Consider the following 21,316-nt stretch of genomic DNA (forward strand, 5'->3'; position numbering starts at 1 on the left):
GGAGGAGGAGGGGAGGAGGAAGGGGGAGGGGCTCAAGTTAGATGAAGAATCGCTCTCTGTCTAATTCAAGGCACTAGACACGTCACTTTGCATCTTCGTGTTCAGCCCCCCCCCCACCCCCGGGGGCACTCTTAGCTCTCCCATGCGTTTCCATTGTTGGACCTATGTACAAAGGAGCGTGTCGAGACGAAGGACTTTGTGTGAGTCACATCCTCCGTCTCCTCCCTGGCCCACTCCGGGGCATCCTCCGGCGGCTCATCCATGTCTTCGTTTTCTTGGCAACACGCCGTCACAATGAACAAAACGAAGCAGACAACCATGAGAATCACAAAGAAAATGACCCACCACCGGTTCTCCAGAGATTTTGATGTGTCCGGCATCTCGTAACCGTCACGGGTGGGACCCTGCACCTGGCACACAGCCCAAAATTTTTCTTTGCTCGCCGCTTTGGCGCTTGGGTTCCATCTGCTAGTGTTGTAGTAAAGACCGAATGAGTATCCCGCGTAGCTGTAGCCGCCCGAGTCTTCGTTATCGGACCAGGTGGACGTGTCCTCGGTGCCGACAGCCAGAAGGTCCTGACCAAACATGGGACCAGGTCGCCGCACCGACACGACGGTTGCACCACGGTCGAACCATGATGGAAACCCGTTCTGCATGCCACTCAATATCACAGGCGACGCCGGGGCTGAGAAGTAGTTACCGATGCTGAAGGTGACGCCTACGTTCTTCCTGAAAAGCGGCAGGGCCGGTTCGTCTTCCATTTGGCTCCAGCGACCCTGGTCCCAGCGCCAATAGCAGCCGAAGGACTGGCCAGCGCTGATGCCTGCAATTTGATCAGGAAGAGCTGGAGGACAGTGAGCGGGTGAATTGCCTCTCGTGCTAGCCCCGAGGTACGCATACCATTCTGCACCCGCACCGGCAGTGCGTGCGGCCTGAATGACAGCGGCGTGCAACGCAGCCGTTGGTTCACTGGCGAGGAAGCCGCCACCCTCCTGACAGGCAATGCGACTCTCGAGTTTGTTGCCGCTGGTCTCGCGCACCGCGAAGGTGTTGATCACAGGAAAAAATGCAAATCCCTGCACGTATGTGACAGCGTAGCCGAGAAGCACGACAAGCACCACCAGAACTGAGAAGGCGTTGAGACGACCACGGCGAGTGCCGCGCACGTGGTGGAACGCCTCTGGGCTCACCAGCAACACCGCCATTATGAGTGCTGCGTGTGTGTGTATATATATAGTTATATATATATATGTATATATCGAGAGGGATGAGGTGGTGGGTGTGAAGGATTGGAGGGGGAGGGAGGAAGGAAGGAGGGGGGGGAGGGGGAGATGATGATGATGAGTCTTGTTGGTAAACAGTGCCACCCTTGCCTGCCTGCGAGGGAATGCACAACTAAACGAAAAATGGAGACAGAGGGGGGGGGGTAAAATTGTCTACATGACAAAGAATTGCAGCAATGTGACACGAATACACACACGCACACACACACACAACAGTTGGCTAATCACTTGACCAAACAAAATTCAGAAAGAGAGCGAGAGAGAGAGAGAGAGACGGAATCTGGAAGTAAGAGAGGACAGGCATGGGAGAGGGGGAGGGGGATCGGGAGGGGAGTGGGGAGGGGGGAAGGGGATTGGATGAAAGGAGACGCTGAGCGGTAGGAGCATGCGTGGCTCATACATACACTGGTGGAATCTTTCAAAGTCCCCATTCACCCACCCACGCCACTTGGTTGCCGTTTTTGGATGCACCACGGAGCGGGAAAGAAAAAGCAATATTACTTTCTACTTTTGGGAAGGGAAGAGGAGGAGGAGGAAGAGGAGGAGGGAGAGAGGGGGGCCATCTTGCTTTGAAAAACAAAGAGGGAGAGAAGCTCTTGGTATATATTATATATATTATTTATACAAATAAATATATAAACAAATATATTCAAGCAAACAGATACCAGGATAACCGAGTACACCCTCACAAAAAAAAATTGTCGAATACGGCGATGGTGCCAGCGGCGGTGGGGGAGAGAGGGGGCCGCATGAGAGGAGTGGCAAGCAACGGAGATACACGCACACACATACAGAAAGAGGCCCACCGAAACACCGAAGCATTGTGGGCTTCTCCGTGTCGGTGTGTTACGGGTCTACTGTTCGTTGTTGGAGCACAACAGTTCCACTGTATCAGGAAAGACGGGCATGGGCAACCCTGTCAAGTAATAAACAACACCACCACCACCACCACTCACGCTCATGACCCCCTCCAATGCGCAGCTGCGGGCGGGGACGCGGCCATGGGGGACAGAACAAACGCGCGCTATTGCCGCTCTTGAGGTATCGATGGGGAGAGAGCCATGAGAGCACTGACAGGCAGACACACACACACACACAAAAAAAAAAAAGAAAAGCGAAGAGGGGAGAGGGAAGAAAAGAAAATGTAAGGGATGACGAACAGCAGGCGAAACCATGCACACGTGTATACACATACACCCATGAAAAAAAAAAACACGCGTAAGGGAACAGAAACGGGGAAAACGAAAACAAGGGCAGCCCACTTCAATCCTCTTCGAAAAATATATAAGCGGTCACGGGGGAAGGGGGAAAGAGGGGGGGGACTCTCTGCACAGGAAAAAAAAAGAAAAACAGTCAAAGCAGTCGAACGGATAGAAATCGAAAAAAAAAACGTTAAGCAAGACGCAAGAGGCACCTTAATCTACCTAGACGTACATTCAGGAAGGAAAAGAGGGGGGGAGGGACAGGCAACAGGAAACACGAAACACGAAACACGAAACAAAGGACGAACACATCTACACATACAGAAGAAACTAGAGGAAACAAAGAAACGGGAGACAAGAAAAAAAGTGTGCGGCACACGTAACGCACAGAAGCAAAAGAAAAGGGGAAGAGGAGAACTGAATCGCGCTCAAACAATTACACTGACACACACACACACACACACACACACCCACATATATATATATATATTTTGATATGCGCGCGCACCCTAGGGTTTGAGTGAGTGGATACACATTTTTTTGTATGTGTCGTGTTCTCTCCTCCTCCTCCTCCTCGCGCGCGCTTTTTAGAGGTCGATGTTGTTCTCGTTGATTTCACCTGCCTCTGGGACCTCGACCTCATCAAAGGTCTGAGACTGCGTGCGAGAGCGGATACGACGCTCGCTTCGACGCCTCGACATGACAATGGTGGATGCATCGTTGAGCCCCTCATTGCCATCCTCTTCCTCCCGCTTAGAAAATTGTCGTGTTGCTTCACAAAAACGATTCCCGTGAATGCCCTCCAAGTCTCTTCCGGTGGCGCTTCCTTCGGAGGTATCGAACGCGTTGCCATTTGCATATTGGTTGCGCACGCTGTTGTTGTAGATGCTAGCGACACCCAGTGACATGTCCTCCGATTCGGACCGCTGCCGAGGATTGAAACCTTGACCGTAACGCATCTGGCGGCGGCGCTGCTCCTCCTGCTGGGGAGACAACTTTTGTTGGGGTGGAGTCGAACTCGGTGCGGCGTACGGCTGCGGGACCACCATCGAGAGCTCTTTTTGTACAGCATACGCCTTGCCAACGCGCTCGCGGATGACCATCTGAAAAAGTGGCGGCTCCTCTTTCGGGCTCATCGAGGTGATGCAGCAGTAAACGACAATCGCTACTAGGGTGACCAAAATTAGGATAGCCGGGATCAAAAAGAGGACCCACCAGTTTGACTCAGACCACGTGAGGCTCCTGAAGCCGTTCACGAACGCCGGCTGCGGCATGCGTGTAGAGACAGGGGGGAGCTCCGGATAGAGCTGTTGTTCACATACAATCATGTAGCTTGCCCTCGGGTACGGGTCGTTGTCTACTGGCGTCAGCGGCGCGTCCAGGCGGTAAAGCCCTCTGGTTTGGCGGTTAAGGCTAGCGATACCACCAAAGTGTCCACGTGGGTACGACTGTGGCGGATGAGTGGTCGGGGGGTGCCAGGTGAACTGTTCAAACTGATTGAGAATTTGGCTTGGACCGTGAGGGTGCAAGTAGAGGTTCACCCAGTACGCCGTGCCGGGCTCGCCCTCGTGCGAGTACGCGTCGTAGTAGCCGTATCTCCAGCGGTAGTAGCAATTGGCGCTGTTCTTGGGAGTGGCGGTTCCATTGACGAGCTCCGCACAGCGAGTGTCAGGCCTGCTGGGCGACGCGCTGGAGCCAGTGTAGACAGTGCTGGAGGAAGTGCCACCGAGCAGATCCATCCAAAACCCGACTGAATTACTCAACAAATTGTTTGCATTGCTGGCTGGCGTGCCACCAACGCTGAAGCACTTCATCTCTGTAGTCATGTACGTGACGGTGGTGCCAGAGTCTGCAATCGTATCGGAGCTAAAACCGGTGTACCCCTTCATCTGCAATGCCAGCAGACCTCGTAGACCTTGCGCCTCAGCCGGATATGCAGCACTGATCAGTGTGAGCACCACCGCCAGCGCTGCCAAAGAGGAAAAGACCAGCGAACCCATTTGTTTGGTCGTTCGGCGTCTCCGGGTGCGTCTCTCTTGTTTCCCCCAGTTACGTCTCCCTGTTGTTACCTTGTGGGATGAAGGGGGAGGGGAGGGGGATAGGGGGGTAGCGCGCACTGAGCAAGGGGGAGCTGCTGCAATGCGCGAGGAGCGTGAGAGAGGGGCGCTGAAGATGCTGCTGTGGTGAACAAGGAAGGAGGGAAACTAATGGTGAAGGGGAGGAGGCTCAATAAACGGTGATGTTGTTGGAAGGTGTGTAGTCTCACTCACTCACACACACACACACACACGACAGTGGATGATGATATATATATATGTAAAGCGTGTATAGCCACCACCCTATCGGAAGGGAAGTACTCAAATAGTAAAGGGGAGGACCCAACAACGGTGAGCGACAAAAGTTACACGGACTTCAGGTGATCACCAAGGCGGGAGAAGCAAAAGGAGGGGAGAAGGTGACTGAATCCTGTGGTGGTGGTGGTGGTGGTGAGGGGGGCAAAAAGACACGACGCGGCAGGTCACACCCCAAAAGAAAGAGGTGAACAAATGTCTGTCTGTCCAAAGACAAGTGGAGATGGGTTGCCGGTGGGGGCGAGGGAGGAGGGGACCAGAAGCCTAGGCGCAGTGCCTTCAGATCTTTTCCTTCACCCTCCTTGCAGGCGCAAGGTGCCCCACGACAACGGCACAGCAGTACACTGCAATGGCTACAACGAACAAAGACACACACACAGAGAGAAGACAGAAGTAAACAAGTATACACATGTATATATATGTGTGTATGTGTGTGTACATGTATATATATATATACATGTATATACTGTAGTTTTGGAAGAGGGTGGGCGGGTAACGAAACGGGGGCCTCGAGGTCGATGTTATTGAGTGTCTCCACCATCACCTACAGCCATAGCCACAACCCCCCTTTTTTTTTTTGTGTGTGTGTGGGTTGTTGTGGTTGCTTCCGCCAGAGACGATAGGGGGCGAAACAATGCGGAGAGAGTTTACTTCATCCACATCAAACACATAAGGGCAACAAAAACAAAAATAGGGCCCCCCTCCCTCCATCCCTCCCTCTTCAAGCATGCACAATAAAAACCTCGTTTCGCTTCGGTAGGCTACGTGTCAGAGTGCACACCCACACACACACACGTCTGAGGGAAGGAAAGGGGAGAGAGAGGGGAAGAAGAATGTCCTCTCACCTACCCAGAAGAAGGACGCGGAGGTGACAAGCTCGCTCCTTATCCAGAGCACACCCACCGTAGACGCCTGACGTGTCCATTCAACAACTTCCCTGTTTTCTCCCGTCTAAAAAAAAAAGTGGTTGAGTGCAATAAAAAGGAAAAAAAAAGAGCCACAAAGGGCGAGAGAAAGAGACACACACACACACAAAATACAACTCAGGCCATGACACTGACCACGAGGACCGCTGCGAGCGCCGCCCCCTCCCCCCTTGTCTCGCCGCAAGTACAAACCGAAGAGAAGAAAAGACGCAATCAAACAGACACACGCGTGTCTTCGCCCGAGCAGTGCCTATCATGTAAGCGTATAAAGTCCCTCTTTGCCTTCTCTCTCTCTCTCGTGCGCTGTGCATTGCGTATCATTTTCCTTTGATGCCTTCATAGGAGGCTCACCATCCTCAGCGCGCTGCAGATGGCCTCTGACCAACAGTAGACCGTGTACTGCGTGGTGGTGTTGAGCCCTAGGCTCACCCAGCTACTACTCGTGCTGGGGATACCGCTTGCGTACGATGTTGCGAGGAATACGAGGCCGGCAAACGCCACATCACCCACCGCCAGTGCCAACACCTTTGCAAGGAGTGAGTGGACACGACCCCCTGCCGACTTACGACGTCGACGCCGTTGCGACAGCGTAGAATTGTTGAGAGCACCCCCACCCGCAGCAACGGTACTTGCACAAGTACTTTCTGAGGGCGACACGGCAGCGCCGGTTGCCGCTGGTGCTCCCACCCGCGGCGCTCGGCTCGCAAACCATGACGCAGTGTACCACCGACGCACCACTGCCGTGAAGGTGCGCCTCCCCACCCACAACAGACCCGCAGCGATGCGCGGTGGTAGGCGTGGCAGCAGCGACACAATGAAGTAACCACGGGGTGAGAGCGACGCCCAGACACTGTCCGCCAGGGCGTGGGAGGACGACGACGAGGACGGCGTGATCGATCCGCCGCGCCACTCGGCATGCAACGACTGTGTGCATCCAGTCAGACACTGCCACAGCGTCTGCACGGCTCCAAATAGAGGAAACAGCCGCGACCACACACCTGCTGCAGATACACTAAAACAGTAAAGGCCGTAGGTGGAGTTGACAGCTGGTGTTGGGGGCGCCACAGTCATGAAAAGAGGCTCCGTGACAAACGCCTTGAGTAGCGACCTGGGCGCCATATCCTTCGCTGCAGCCGCGGCCGGAGATGTTCCGAAAGGAACGGCATGGTCCAGCGCTCGGCAACCAGCGTAGAGAACGGTGAAGGTTGCGACCGACACGAGGCAGCTCGTCGTCGCCGCTCTCAACACGACCACGTTGTACTGGCGCACAGCGGACCAGCTGCAGGTACGCACAAACTGTACATTCGGCGCGCGCTGCGCTGCTAAAACCTCGCGCGCAAACGATGACACCGCCCACGCGTGGCGACGACCGACACCGAGCGCAAACGTCGAGGCAGACGGTTGAAACGATGGTGGTGACGTTTTTGTCCGGTAATCTGACCCTTCAACACCACCAGAGGCGGCGGCGGCAGCAACAGGAGAGGCGCCCCTCTCCACCTCTCTCGAGATCCTCTCAGCACCGCTGTAGGAGACCGACATACCACCCTGCTCTGGCGGGTCAATCAGCACACCGTCCTCCTCCTCTCCTCTAAAGAGCTCCTCACGCTGCACCGCATTTTTCGCGAGGTTCACCAACTCCGCCCGGTACCGGTGCGCAACGATGCGGACCACCTGGTACACAACGGGGGTAGCAGCAAGTGCTACACTGGTCGCTACGGCGTGCCAGCGAAGGAGATGCTTCACATCGCGCAGAAACAAACTCGTCGCCTGCTGTGCCTGGCTGCCACTGCCGGTACCAACAACGCCGTTGCCGGCCAACATGGCGATGAGAAACGCTATCAAATATGTATATAAATATATATATGATAAAAATGCAGGCGTGTTGGGACTCCCCTCCTCTTCCTCCTCTCCCTCCCTTTCTCTGCAAAGGTGGAGCTGCACGTGTGTAATTTCTGTGTCAACGTGCCCTCGTGGACCCAGAAAACGGACCAAAACAAAAGAGTACTCGGGGAAGGGGAAGGGGGGGGACCTACAAAAATACAGAAAAAAAGAGAGAGGAAGGAATTGGGGTGAATGCAAAATGCCAAAGAGGGAGGGAAAGGGACAAGCATAGCCATGGATATATACATATATATATAGGTGTATATATACGTATATATACATACATAGGTGTATATATATATACCGATAGAAATGCATCCACCAATACACTTCTGCGGGTATGTGCGTACGTACGTAAGCGTGTGCATCTATGTATATGTATATATATATATATACAAACAGACAACCGGGGGGGGGGAGGAGGGGGAGGGAGCAGGGGCAAGGCAAGGCAAGGGGGAAGAGAGAGACGCACAGAAAAATATCAACAAAAAGTAGTAAAAGGGGACATTGTTGGACGTTATGAAGAAACTATAACGTGTGCAGGTATGCTGTGTACGTCTACGGTTCCGGCTCCTGCCCCCGCCTAGAAATAAGGGGTGCGACCGCTGGCGTGAGTCCACTCGGGCCTGCGCATCATTTGCCCACAATCGCAGACAGCAAGACCCTTTGAAGAAACAATGACCTTGCCGGTCACGTAGTGTGCGGTGGGGGGGAGGAGGAGGGAGGGAGGGGGGGGGCAGTTACAGAAGAAAACAAGAATGCCTGACTCGCGTCACTGGTGATGCCGCCGACATTCAAGCACAGTACTCGGTTGTTTCTCACTACAACCGAGTTCCTCTCGGGTTTGGCGATGAAAGCGCTTGCTGGCCGTACCGCTGCAAAGAGTGGCAAGTCAACGCGCCCGCGTCCTGGGGAGTCAAACCACCGCCCCCCTCCCCTCCTCCCCCCATTCGCCGAGGGAGACGGAAGCAGTGAAAACACTCTTCGAGCCGAGATCAGCGCCCAGCCAACGTGCGCTGCCGGGCTGTCAGGCTGATGCACGACTGGCCCCTGCCGCCTCCCCCACCCTCCCCCTCTCTCTACTCTCCGCCCTCCCTCCCCTGCCCGCACCCTTTGAGTGAGTAAAGGAGTTTTTCTGCAATTGCTCTTGAGGCCGCCTCACAGGGGTGGAGGACTGCGCTGTGTCCTCAGGGGCGCGTCCATCACCAAACAGACTGCAGCGTCGGCAGCACCCTCTGGGGCCTCCGCTGCATTCGCCATAATCAATGCCACGTGGGCCGTCCTTGATGGAAGATCTGCGTTTCCATGGCTGTGAGCGCGCCCTGCGAGGCCGCTGTTCGCACTGGCGTAACTGGCGGTGGTGTCATCGATGCATGATTCGACACGGTGCTACCCTCCACCACAGGACCACGTCCCTCCCTCTCCATACCTTGCCCTACCGAGAAAGCGGAGGGTGTGGAGGACCGGTAGTCATGATAAGACGTCCAAGTGGGGTGTTGCCCGATCTGCCGAGACGCGGTCAGCCCACGAAGTTCAGCATTCTCGGCAGTGCGCTGCGCCTCAATGGAACGAATTTGCAACACCGCTGCCTGTGCCTCGGATCGTATGGCCTCCATCACAATAGCCAATACGTCGTCTACAGCAACTACTCTGCCGTCACTGCCGCCGCCGTCGACGGCTTCACGTGCCTCCTCGATCCCCATTCCTTCGCCACCGGGTGGCAGGGGTCGTGAACCACAAGATCGTACACGAAGCTCTTGGAATGAGGAGAGCTGCAGCAGCTCCCCCTCCACTTTGCTGTATACTGCGTTAAGGATTCGCTTCACACGCTTACACTGCTGCTGGACCGTCTCCTCCGGGACACGAACATCTGCATTGGCTTGAAGATGTTCAAGCTTCTCCTTCAGCTCCGACAAGACGTCAATCTCGGCGCGCAACTGGGCTCGATCGCGCTCGTGGCGGAGCCTGGCTTCCTGCAAGGCCGTCTGGAGAGCGGACACCTCCTGGTCCCGCGCCATCAGCTTCGCTCGCCACTGTGCTACGACCGACCCCGCGACACCATCGGTACCGTTGCCCTCCAGCTCCAGCAGTGTCGCCTGTCGACCCTCTTGGTAGCCCTCCGCGTGGCCCTCCGATCTGCCCGCGGCGTACCGCTCCTCGCCCACTCGCTCCAGGTCGTCGCGGTGCCGCGCGTCGCGCTCCACCAGCCGCAGACGCATCTGCTCCGCCTCGTCCCTCCGCTGTTTAGCCCACAGGTCCTGCTGAAGGTGGAGGTCCCTCTCCAACGCCTGAGCGCGGTCGGACAAAGGGCCCATGGCCTCGAGCGCGCGTTGGTAGTTTGTGTTCGCCTCCTCAAACCTGTTGCGGTAGCGCTCGATGCTGGCGAGAAGTGCCTCCCGGTCTTTCAGAGCATCTTCGATGGCGACATCCCCTTGTGGCGCCAGCCCAGCCACCTTACGTATCACACGCTCCAGCTCAGTGTTATTCCTTCGAAGCGCCCCTTCAATGTCGAGGTGATCGATCTGCTCAGACAAAGAGCTCAGCCGAGCCTGGACACGATTGAGTGTGCGCTCCATGCTCTCCCAGGCTTCCTGTGGTGGCCCCTGGTGTGCCGCGGGGGCGTTGGAAGGGGGCTGCGGTGGTGGTTGTTGCAGGAAGTGGAGAAGGAGCTGCTGAAGTAGGGCGTTCGTAGCCACTGTGTCGACAGCGCCTGGCACCTGTGACGGAACAGCCGCAGACTGTGGTGCAACCACTGCGACGCTGCTTTCAGTGACAGTAGCAGCAGGCGGGGGAGGCGGAGAGGGTGCGCGCGGGTGCAGCAGTGCCAAGTCGTCCACTGCAGCTGGAGTTGACGACACGGGTGTGTTAATGGGAGACGAGGCGACCTGCACACAGGTCATGTAGATGACCGCCGGGCTATCGATATCGCATTCGATGGAATCGCTGTCGAGACGGTCCGATAGACCGGAGTCCGCTCGTGACCTTGGCTTCCATGCCCGCAGGTCCTCTGGCGTCAAGAAGACGAGCCGCGACTCACCCGATCGCATGCCCACCACCGCGGCTGCAGCCTTGCCCAAAATCGCCCCATCCGTGGCCGCCACGCTTCGCGGTGAGGACGGCGGTACTGCCTCCAGGCAGGTGCCTGGAAGATAGTAGAGAGTCTGCGAGCTTACGCGGCGCAAGGCCCACGTCTGCCACCAGATGGTCGCCGGCACGTCTGGGCGGGCCACGCACTGCGTGTCGTTTGGAACCGTAGACATAGCCTTGTCGGTCTCCGCAGACGAGTAAGCGGGCAGCGTGCGCACCGATGGGGCAGATGCCGACGTCGCGCCTGTGATCTTCGCCAGCACCGCCGCGTACTGCGCAACAGTGTAGGTCGATACGAGGAAGCGACTTGCCATGTCGCGGTCGGCAAACATGCACGTCCACCAGCAGCCACTGCCCCGACTCCCTAGAGGCTTCCGAGAGGAACTGCCTCCATGGATACTAGAGTGGCCGTCGTCGTCAAAAGTAAGGTATTGCGGCTGGGCAACGTCTTGACGCAATCGCAGCGATTCGCCACTGAACACGGCGTCGGTGGCGTCGAGCGCAACGCGGCAGAGTACCTGGCGGTTACTGCTGATCAGCAGCAAGGTAGGACTGCTGGCTGGTGCATTAGAAGCGGCGCCAGCCTCTTGTTTCTCATACTGGGGATGTCGATGCGAAGCGACTGACAGTGGTGCGGTTGCAGGGGGCACGCATATCGCCAGCATGCACGTGCCGCTGTAGAGGGTGTCACGGTACGCTTGCACGAAGGCGTACTCGGCTGTGATGAGCCCCGGCGCCACCTCATTCGTGGCAACCATGACCGCAGCAAGAGCAGCGGCGCCGCGTTTGGCACCCATGCTAGCAGAGCTGTTGTAATCGAACCGCGGTGCAAAAAAGGCGGCGGTGTTCATGGTCACTTTGTCGGACTCGAGGGATGCATCCCTCTCACCCCCTCCTGCAGCAGCGGCCTGCGTAGCCGAGGACTGACCTTGTGATCTGGCGGTGACTGGCGCCGTCAAGGGCACGGGGCTGGCGCCGAAGAGCTCAGACAGGTTTCGACGAGTAGCCGTCACTTTGGTTGACTCGGGAAGCTGCACGGCTGATGTGCTACTCCTGACACTGTCGTCACTCGAGGTATGGGGATGAGAGCCTGTACCAACAGGCAGCAGATCCTCTGCTGGGGGTGTAACTGGGGTTCCAGACGTGGCCCGATTGCCGGCACGCGCGGCAGGGGAAGGCAGGACATCGCCGATGTCGTCGGCACTGCTGGACACCGAAAAAGCGTGCCGGTTCATTTTGGGTACCACCACCACTCACCCACAAAGAGAGAGAGAGTCTCTTTGCGCAAACCCGGCACCAATGTCTCCAAGTAACGAGACGGCCCACACCAACTAGAAAGAAGCGGAAGGTGAACGAACACGTTGCTTCAGATGATCACCCCCTTCCCCACCCTCCCCGTTTGCATGGGCGGGTGTGCGGGTAGTGAATCAGGCGGTGAGCTCAACGGTTTGTGCGGACCGTGCCAGAAGGGATGTGCTCGATGGAAGAACAGTCCGGCGAGGTGCTGCGATGAATCGACTAAAGGGGAAACGAAGGCCAAGAGGAGGGAGGGGGAAGGGGGGGGGGGAGCTACAATGTTTGCCGCGGAGAGAACCCGTTCATGAATGACCTGCACGCACGTCTGCATACCATGTATATATATATATATGAGTGTGTGTAGGTGCCTGCGCCAGCGTAGACGGGAACACAGATTATGCATACACACACACACTTGCACGCTATCCAGTGAAGCAGCAAAAGACTGCACCTGTGACGACTCGTGACATATAACGCGTATGCCGAACAAACAAACACACAGCCAGAGATAAGGGGAGGGAGGGAGGGAGAGAGAGAAGCGCGCGCACGCGTTTGAACTGCTGCTTTTTTCTCTATACACGTTTGTATATATCTATATACATATACACGAGCACCTACCTTGTAATCGTCGTCGTCACCTGACCTCTCCTATCCCTCCCTCCAGACCGCGTAGTGCCTTGAAGACATTTACCTCGAACGAATAGGGGGAGAGAGAGAGGGGGGAGGAGGGAGGGAGAAAGAGAGGGAAAAAAAAACAGCCAAACCAACGAAACCCTCTTTGTGCCATAAAACACACTTCCGGATGATAAACATTCAGAATGGAACGAGGGGGAAAGAAGGAACAGCAGCACACCTGTGTCTACTTGTACATCAGAAAGAAGTAGTAGTCAACTAGGTAGTCAATAGCACACACACTCTCACTCTCACATAGAGGCCACACATGACAACTCTCTGTACATCAACAAAACTAATATAAATATATATTAGCAACTCCTCAAAACACACACACACACACACACTTCACACCGCATCACGTCACAGACTATGAAGAGATGATCGACTACATTACCACACGAACACCCACTTCCACTCCGCAAAGACTCCAACACACATTTACACAAATAAAGGTCGCGTGTGTGTGTGTGTCGGTCGGTCGGTCTATGTCTGTCTGTGTGTGTGTGTGTGTGTGTGTGTGCGTGTGTGTGAGAGAGAAAGCCAGGAAGAGCACACAGACACACACACACACACACACAAAAAAAAAAAAAAGAACGTCACAAATCACAGAAGATGTCGTCGTGTGGGTTGTGGCGAATGAGCCACTCTGCCAAGTAATCCACAGGGTCCTCTGGTCGCTGGGCACATACCTCCAAAAGCCCCTTATGTAGAAGAGGCAGAACGCGCTCCTGGAGATAGGTCGCCATGGGCAGCTTGCGCCTATCCAACTCCACCGCATCCGCGTGTTTCTGCTCCCGAAGTCTCTCCTCAGCGGCTGAACGAGTCTCGGCCTCATGCGCGCACTCCAGAGATTTGGCCGCTGCTTCGGCTGCAAGGCGCTCAGCATAAGCCTCCTCCTCTTCGGTCTGCAAACAGCGCTGTCGCACGGCCTCGCGCTGAATCTCCTCCAAACTCTGACCAAAGTTGTGCGGCTTTCCGAGAATGACTTCCTCAAGCAGTTTCTCCGTGTTGCTGAGCTGCCGTGGTGCGAAGGCTGAGATGGGCGGCAGTGGTGGGACAAGAGGCTCTTTATCCTCTATGGACACGAGGTGCACTGCGGCGCGGCGCTCCTCGCCCGTCGCACCACCACTGCTTAGCAGCGGAGGAGTGGTGGCAGCCGCACACTCCCAGTAGCTGAGCACTGAGTATGGCATGTCAACGTACTCCTGCTTGTACGTCTGGAGTGCGTGATGGAAAGCCTCAACGTCTACAGTGCGAGTGGCGTCATCGTTGCCACGGGCCGTCACAGCGCCCTCTTCTGACGCAATCCCCATAGCCTCAAGGCGACTCAGTAAGTACGCGTCGGACGCCTGGAGGACAACAACGTGGTTTGGCAGGCGGGCATCACTCGCCAGCTCCTTTGGCGGCACCGCAGCTGCAGCGTCAGCTTCTTTGTCATCGTGGCTGTTGTCCGCAGCACCAGTCCCAGTGAAGGAAGCGGCACCGCCCTCGTTGGCGTAGCACGGGCGGAGCGCTTCCTCCTCCGTCAGTGGCGGCTGGAGCTGCTCATCTTTACCGTCGCCAAACACGAGCCGCGCCAACTCCAGCGTCGTCGGCACACCGTCCAGAACGAATCCCTGCACCCGACAATCCGGCTGGGCAAGCCGCCAGCGAAGCATGAGAGCGAGGGCGCGGGGCTGAAAGGGCGCATGTTGCAAAGCCGCTTTGAACTGTTGTAGCTCCTCTTCATCTTCCCGGGTCTTCTGCGCCTCCTTATTTGCTTTCTTCTTCGCACTGGCGCCGCCAGCACCCACCGAACCGATTTTCTTTTTCGGATTTGCCTCTGGCGTTGGAGGGCGTGGGTGGAGTCGGAGCAGCAGCACGCGCTCCATCTCTGCAACTCTATCGATCCACTCATGCACGTGATACTGCTGAGACCACCAATCGGACAAGAAGGCGTCGATCTCCTCCTCCTCTGCCTCACTAAGAACCAAGTCATTGGCAAACCTCTGATTTTCGCGTAGGACCACCTCTGCCGCTACGAAGGGAGCAGCACTAGTGGTCATCGATGCATCCCGCGGCCCGTTAGAGTTGTTTGCGCGGTTCAAAGCACCTCCGGGCTGGTAACCCCCTCCACGCTCCGCGAAGTCCTCAGCGTTGACCGGATCCTGTTGGCTCTCGCCTGGTGTTCCCCTCTCTCCACCAGTACTTGTCATGTCCGCACCACCACCTTCACACTGCGCATCCCACTCGCGTTGCTGCCGCGCCAGTAGACGGCGCCGCTTCACCCCAAGGCGGCGTGCCCGCTCGGCCTCCTGCACCGCAGCCCTCGTTGACTCTACACGTGTGCGGAGCTCCTGCAAAGCGGATGTGTAGTCGTGCACGACCGAGTTCATGGACACGCACGGAAGGCGGTAGAATGCAGCCACACGCGTCGCGAGGTACGTCTTGCCCACCAGCGGTGGCCCGACAATCGCAATGCGATGCGGGTCCACGTGGCGAGCAACGGTGAACTCGTCTGCAACAGCACGAAGATGACGACGAATGCCCCCCTCTGCAACCCATGTGTTCGGCAAGGGCGACTTCTGCCACGCGGAGGCGGTCGTCGTATCGCCCCACCCGTGCTCGTCCTCGACATCGTCGGTGCGCTCCATGATGATCCGCATCGTCTCAGGCTCGACACGCAGGTCTATGGTGAAGCGCTCCACGTTGCGGTACAGCGGGTACGACTCCGGCGCAACGGGACACACCGCGCAACGCCCACCAAACATGCAGTTCACGGCGGAGACGATGCCCTGCCAAGAATTATGGTTGCTCCCATCTGTGGCGAAGAGGTAACGCCGCTCGGGAAACGGCATAGCGTCTGTGGGACAGCGGAGCAGCTTGCGCACAAAGCAGGCAAGATCCTGTGCGTGCACAAGCGGCACGTGCTGCTGGCCGCTGCCAAAGATGGGCAGACTCGCCGGGGCAGCTGTCTGGCCGCTCTCTTGCTTCTCCGATTTGGCGCACCAAGCCAGGCGAAACAGAGGCTCGAGTACGTCTTCCTCGCCGCCGTAGGGTAAGCCAGCGCAAATGACAAAAGTGTCCAGCGGCAGACCATTCGCATGATGCGCTGCTGCAACAGCCTTCTCGGCATCGCGCCAGTTCAGATACTGCAAATGCGGCACACGGCGGTTGTACTGATCCTCCGTCAGCACCTCTGCGGTGTCCTCTGGAGGGGCGGCGTTACTGGCCTCCTCCTTCTCATCCTCGTCGTCCTCACCGCCAAAGTTATCTTTACCCTTGGATGTAGTCCCGTCACCGCGCATCGCATCCACTAGGGCGTACCGCGATTGCTCCTTCGCCGCAGCAACAATGTCCTCGAGGAAACGCGGCGGGGGAGGGGGGTACGGAGCGTCCACGTCATCAGCATCACCCGCGTTAGAGATCTCGTCGTCGTCGTCGTCGTCGTCTTTCCCCCCAGCGTCACCAGGTGAGACCACCTCTCCCTCCAGTGACGGTGTGGCGTACCACGTCATGAGGCTAGAAACCAGAACCAGACGTTTTGGCTGGTCAAAGGAGGACTGCATTTGCAAAAACTGCACCACCTCTAGCACGGTCTGGGCTTGGCGAAGCTCCAGCACGATCCAGCTGCACGCGAGCAACGCGGTACGAACGGCTTCGGTGTCGAGACGTGAGAAAAAAACACAAGGCGCATCCGAGTTGAGCAACGTCTCGTGGTCATCATCGATGCGGGGAATAGTAGTTGGCACCTCTCTTGGAGCAGAAAGCAGCGGCGGAATGGGTGGCAACCCTTCCACAACACTCACCTCTGTCGTTGTGTGGCTCTCTACAACTGCGAGGGCACCGGGCTCCATCAGGAGAACATTTGACAACGTGTCAGCATTAGAGTGGGGCATTGCCGTGAAGCTGGTTTCCTCGGGCGGAATGTTGTCCCCAACAGAAGACACCAGCGCTACGCTGGCAGGGTCACTATCAAGAGTAACTGACTTCACTGGTCGCTGCCGCTGCCGCTGCTCCTCCTGCTGCTGTTGCTGAGCTTCTGACGCGGCGGCGTTGAGTTTCTCTGCCCCTGCCGCATCCCACGTGCAGCCGTACACCTGATAGCACGACGGGTACTGCTGGAATTGATGCAGGAGACGAGTGCCGACAAAGGAGTCCACGTAGGACAAGAAAACAGAGATGCGTGGCATTTTTTTGTTGTTGTTGTACCCTCTTGTGTGCGGGTGGAGAGGAGAGGGAGGTCCTGATCTGTATGACGGTGCGCTTGTGTACGGATATGGAAACCGTATTCGGGCTGGTTTTTTTTTTGAGAAAATCAAAACCTCATCCCCCCTATGGGATGTCCTGCCAAGTATTTGCCGTCTTTTACCCCCGTCCCTTCCCCCGCTGTCCTTTCCACAATGGGTGCCCTTTTGAAGAAAGCGGGAAGCGAAGAACGCAGCGACGATGATTTGCTGCAACGACCATCACATTGAGCACGCATATATTACAGAAAGCACCATGGCGAATGGGGTGAATGAGTGAATGAGTGAATGAGTGAGGGGTGAATGGGTGAGGGGGGGGAGTGGGGTGGGGTGGGGTGGGGTGGGAGAGGGACATAAAAATGGACCATATGGACAAGAAGGGGGCAGACGCGTGACCATTCCAATGAAAACATGTATACGTCATCAGAAAACGAGGAAGCTCACGGGCGGGACGGGGAGAGGAGAGGAGAGGGGAGGGGAGGGGAGGGAGGCAGGGAAGGGGGGGGGGATTACACATGTAAACTTTTTTTCCACCGCTGCTGCTTTCGAAAGCATCCCTTGGGAGTGTTATCACAGCACCGTACACACACACATACACACACGCTCTCACCCCCAAGAGAGTTTGGGGAAGTGCAGCGGGGGGCTGTGTATCAAAATCTTCTCCCTCACATAGCTTCCGTGTTCACCTCGAAGAGCGAGTCCGCCAAGTCCTCGAAAGAGGACTTTTGAGCACCCGATTAAGCGCTGCGTAAGAGGCCTGGATATGCGTGAAGGCTATCCATCACGAAAACGCTGTAGCGCTCTCGAGTCCGAATCCCAGAGCCCCCCTTCACTTTCCCCTTCTTTGCAGCAATTCTTTTGTTTTGTGTGTGTGTGTGTCTGTGTCTGTGTATGGGGGGGAGAGAGGGGGGGAGAGTATTACGGCTTATGAAGATCCCCCCCCACCAATCTTTACACCTCACATCATTTCACAACTGTAAGGCTCACTTCTCGCATCCTCATCACCATCCACTGTCATACGCCAGTAGCAGGAGGGGGAGGGGGGAGGGGGAAGGGGGCAAAGGAAACCCACAGTCCCAGCGAAAGAGAGAGAGACGTAGAGGTCTTTCACGACACGCATGCACATGCACACAGGTGTAACGCACAATTCCTACAGACAATCCAAACCATACGCTGATGGGGGCAGACACAGATACAGACACCAAGAAATATGCAGAAAGGAAACAAAAAGGAGGGGGAGGGATGACGCACGACCGCCAAAAAAAAACACAAATATAAACACTAAAATCAGCACCAATAAAAACGGAAAGGACATGGGGGATGGGAGTTCAATGTGGGGAGAGGAGGAGAGGAGAGGAGAGGAGGGGGGAAGGGGGGGAAGGGGGGAAAGGAAACCCACAGTCAGGGGCCAAATGACTATATATCTGAATCAAGTCCACCCATGTCTGGTGTATCTCACCTCTGCGTCAAGCCGAGCGATGCATCGCACAAAACAACAACGACAAGATGTTATCGAGAATCCGTGCCTGGCAAAAGGAGGGGGAGGGGGAGGGGGGTCGTAGCGGAGCGCGAGGTGATCTGTGGAAAGTGCAAGACGTATCGTCCGTGAATGGTGCATAGCGCCAACAGTCGTCTCTGACTTCACCCTGCCTCACTCATCCGTGATGAGCTGGGAAATGAGCTTGTGCACCAGACGCTCCTTGTTTCGACTCTTGCGGTCTAGCTGTTCACGGGGTACAGTCTCTAGCGCCTCCAGCACGGTGGACAGCTCTCGCTTTACAAGCGAGAAGATAGAGGCCTGCTGGGGATCCTTCTGCGCCTGCACACGGATGGTGCGCAGAGCATCGTCCCACTCCACGTAGAAATCAGACAAGTGCTGCAAACGCAACGGCACTGCACCGGCCTGCAGAGGCATCTCGAAGGTAAGCTGCAGGCAGATACTGAGGAAGAGCGGCAACGTCAGAGTCTTGGGCGAGGTGAGCACCGCCTGCTGATCCTGGCAGACCTCACTCTCTAAGAACGTCAATAGAAGGCTGGGGTCACTGGGGGCGAGAATGGTGGCCAGAGCACCCTTCCAATCCTCCGACTTGGCCTGCTCTACTGCAAGCGACAAGATGACGTCTGGGCTCGGCGGTGCCGCAGCTTCACCGGCAGCCTTTCCGGAAAGCTGGCACTGCGTGAGTGCCACCTTCACTTCTCCTACCTCCTCCTTCATGGCGCGCAGCGCAGAGCTGAGCTTCTCATGGAAACTCTGAGCCTCAGCGAGACACCTTGCCGTCTGCCCGGACGAGGCCTCCACCGTAGTGCGGTTCAGCTCGTGGAACCGCTTCACTGCGGCGCCGATGCGTGTGATGCTCGCGTTGACGACGCGGCGGTAATCCTGCACAGACTGTAGCGTGTTCAAGTCTCCTGTCGCATAGGAGGGAATTTCTAGCTTGCCCGCCTCGTTGGCTGCCCGCTCCACAGAATGACGGAGCTGTTTGCTGAGGAGCGCCTTCAACGCCGCCGAAGCCGCCGCTGCGCTGCCGCCCTGCAACTCTTGGACAAAATTGCGAATGCTCAGCACAAGCTCGCGCTCCCCGGCTGTCAGAACGCCGTACTCGTCATCAGCAGACCGTGCGACATCGCATGAAGCGGGAGGCGAGGCCGGCTTCGTGCTTGTCGGGGACGGTGCAGTGGAGGCATTCTTCTCGAGGCGCGCGCGGTTGCGGATGGCGAAGTTGCGACCACTGTTCTGCGCCTCTGTGCGGTGGCGCGAGTCTTGCAACAGCCGCATTGTGTCTGAGGCTCTCTTCTGCATGTGTACAAGGTCCGCATCAACCACCTTGATCTGATCACAGAACTTCTGCGCCTGCGATCTCACAATGGAGGCAACAACCGTCTCGGACATGCTGCTTGTTTTCAAGTCTCCAACCACTGAGGACGAGACGGCAGTGATCGGCGTCAGCGCTGCACCAGGCGATGCAACCAACGCGTCATGAGCGGCACCGGCGCTGCCAGCCGCCATGAATGGGAACCAGTTGCCCACAGAGTCGGCCTTCGATACCGAGAGGTTTGACCCACCAGCGAGGCGGCTGGAGTTCGGCATCGACTGCACAAAGCCGGTGTCCGTGCGAATCGTGATGAAGAGCTCGTAGCTAACAGATTTGCTCTGCGCACTTTCTGTGACCTTGCCAACAGATGTCGTTGAACACAGCGCCGGCCCTGCCATACGCCAAGACGTCACCCGGAACGCCTTGAAAAGGGAGTGGTGAGTCTCGATCACAACCGCATACGGCCTTGTTCGCGAGCACAGGGTGATGTATTCCTCGTCAGCGGTGACACTAATGTCGTACTCCTCCTTTGGTTGATCCCTGAAGGAGAGGTTGAGCTGCTGTTTGAGTACGAACTTTTGAGTGTCGCTCTGGTAGGCCCAAAAGCAAATCTCGCAGTTGCCATGTGCCGCCGTCACGATGAGCAACTCCTTGCCTGACTCCTCGGAGAAGGAGTGATGCTGGAAGAAGCAAGCGAAGGTTGGCACAGTGTCCTCATGGGGCTCCCAGACACGGCCCAGCACACTCTTGCGAGTGCGAGTCGAGATAAGGTCAAGATGGGTCGATTTGGCCGGCGCGAGAAGCAGCTGAGCGGCCTGATGGTAGTCCATCACGGGGTACTTGACCGTAGTCTTTGGAGTAAGCGGGATCCTGCCCTTGACAACACCAGTGGACTCCTCTACCTCCATCACGTTGTGCTGGCCGAGCACGTAGAGTCGCTGCGGTTCCCCGGCAGTTGAGGCGTAGCCCTCCTCCTCCAATCTGGACTCCACTAATGAGACAGAAATGTCACCGTTCGCCTGCGTAGTGGGGCAAATGATCGCCAAGTCTTTACCGCCCACGGCGTAGAAGAGTGTGGGGTGACCCGTGATCCTCTCCGTCGAGACAAGATTCGTGACGGCGGCGGCCTTGATGCTCGTGTCGTTGTGCTTACCATGGCGATTCAGGACACGAAGCATGTTCGTCTGCTTGACGTTCATGCACAGCAGACGTCGGTGGCTCGCCAGCAACGGCTTTGTGCCAGGCGTGAAGTTGGCAGACGACGTTTTACTGAGTATGACATCGGATTTGCACGGCAAGATGTCCGCATCGCTTGTAACGTGCTCCACGCAGTCCATTTTAATATCAACGATAAAAAATACCGCAAAACCTGCGGGGGGGGAAGAGGGGGAGTGGGCGAGGGGGTGGGGGAGGGGGTGGGGGAGGAGTTAATGATGAATAGAGAGGGAGGGGAGGGGAGGGGGGGGTAGCTGCTTCCCTCGCCCTTCGTTCGGTCTCTTCTTCTCTTTCTTTGCTTCTTTGTCCTCGACAGCAAATAAAAATAAATCGTCAGTCGATGATGACGAATGCGCGTGGG

At 56.6% G+C, this 21,316-nt stretch overlaps 6 protein-coding genes across 6 annotated transcripts; all 6 read right to left on the reverse strand.

Moving 5' to 3' along the window:
- Positions 1-131: 131 nt before the first annotated feature.
- JKF63_06323 (uncharacterized protein) lies at positions 132-1,205 on the reverse strand (the record flags this gene model as incomplete). The annotated part of the gene is made up of 1 exon (XM_067902273.1): positions 132-1,205. One exon carries the CDS (start codon positions 1,203-1,205, stop codon positions 132-134), a length of 1,074 nt encoding a protein of 357 aa, XP_067758770.1.
- Positions 1,206-3,072: 1,867 nt separating this feature from the next.
- Positions 3,073-4,485, reverse strand: JKF63_06324 (uncharacterized protein; the record flags this gene model as incomplete). Its single annotated transcript, XM_067902274.1, has 1 exon — positions 3,073-4,485. One exon carries the CDS (start codon positions 4,483-4,485, stop codon positions 3,073-3,075), a length of 1,413 nt encoding a protein of 470 aa, XP_067758771.1.
- Positions 4,486-6,098: 1,613 nt separating this feature from the next.
- JKF63_06325 (uncharacterized protein) lies at positions 6,099-7,583 on the reverse strand (the record flags this gene model as incomplete). The annotated part of the gene is made up of 1 exon (XM_067902275.1): positions 6,099-7,583. One exon carries the CDS (start codon positions 7,581-7,583, stop codon positions 6,099-6,101), a length of 1,485 nt encoding a protein of 494 aa, XP_067758772.1.
- Positions 7,584-8,905: 1,322 nt separating this feature from the next.
- JKF63_06326 (uncharacterized protein) lies at positions 8,906-11,965 on the reverse strand (the record flags this gene model as incomplete). The annotated part of the gene is made up of 2 exons (XM_067902276.1): positions 8,906-11,367; positions 11,398-11,965. The coding sequence occupies 2 exons, from the start codon at positions 11,963-11,965 to the stop codon at positions 8,906-8,908; spliced, it is 3,030 nt and encodes a 1,009-aa protein (XP_067758773.1).
- Positions 11,966-13,297: 1,332 nt separating this feature from the next.
- JKF63_06327 (uncharacterized protein) lies at positions 13,298-16,873 on the reverse strand (the record flags this gene model as incomplete). The annotated part of the gene is made up of 1 exon (XM_067902277.1): positions 13,298-16,873. The coding sequence occupies one exon, from the start codon at positions 16,871-16,873 to the stop codon at positions 13,298-13,300; it is 3,576 nt and encodes a 1,191-aa protein (XP_067758774.1).
- A 1,705-nt stretch (positions 16,874-18,578) lies between these two features.
- On the reverse strand, positions 18,579-21,077 carry JKF63_06328 (uncharacterized protein; the record flags this gene model as incomplete). The annotated part of the gene is made up of 1 exon (XM_067902278.1): positions 18,579-21,077. One exon carries the CDS (start codon positions 21,075-21,077, stop codon positions 18,579-18,581), a length of 2,499 nt encoding a protein of 832 aa, XP_067758775.1.
- Positions 21,078-21,316: the final 239 nt, after the last annotated feature.

The sequence above is a fragment of the Porcisia hertigi genome, chromosome 13 (genome assembly GCF_017918235.1).
Source record: "Porcisia hertigi strain C119 chromosome 13, whole genome shotgun sequence".
NCBI classification, from domain to species: Eukaryota; Euglenozoa; class Kinetoplastea; order Trypanosomatida; family Trypanosomatidae; genus Porcisia; species Porcisia hertigi.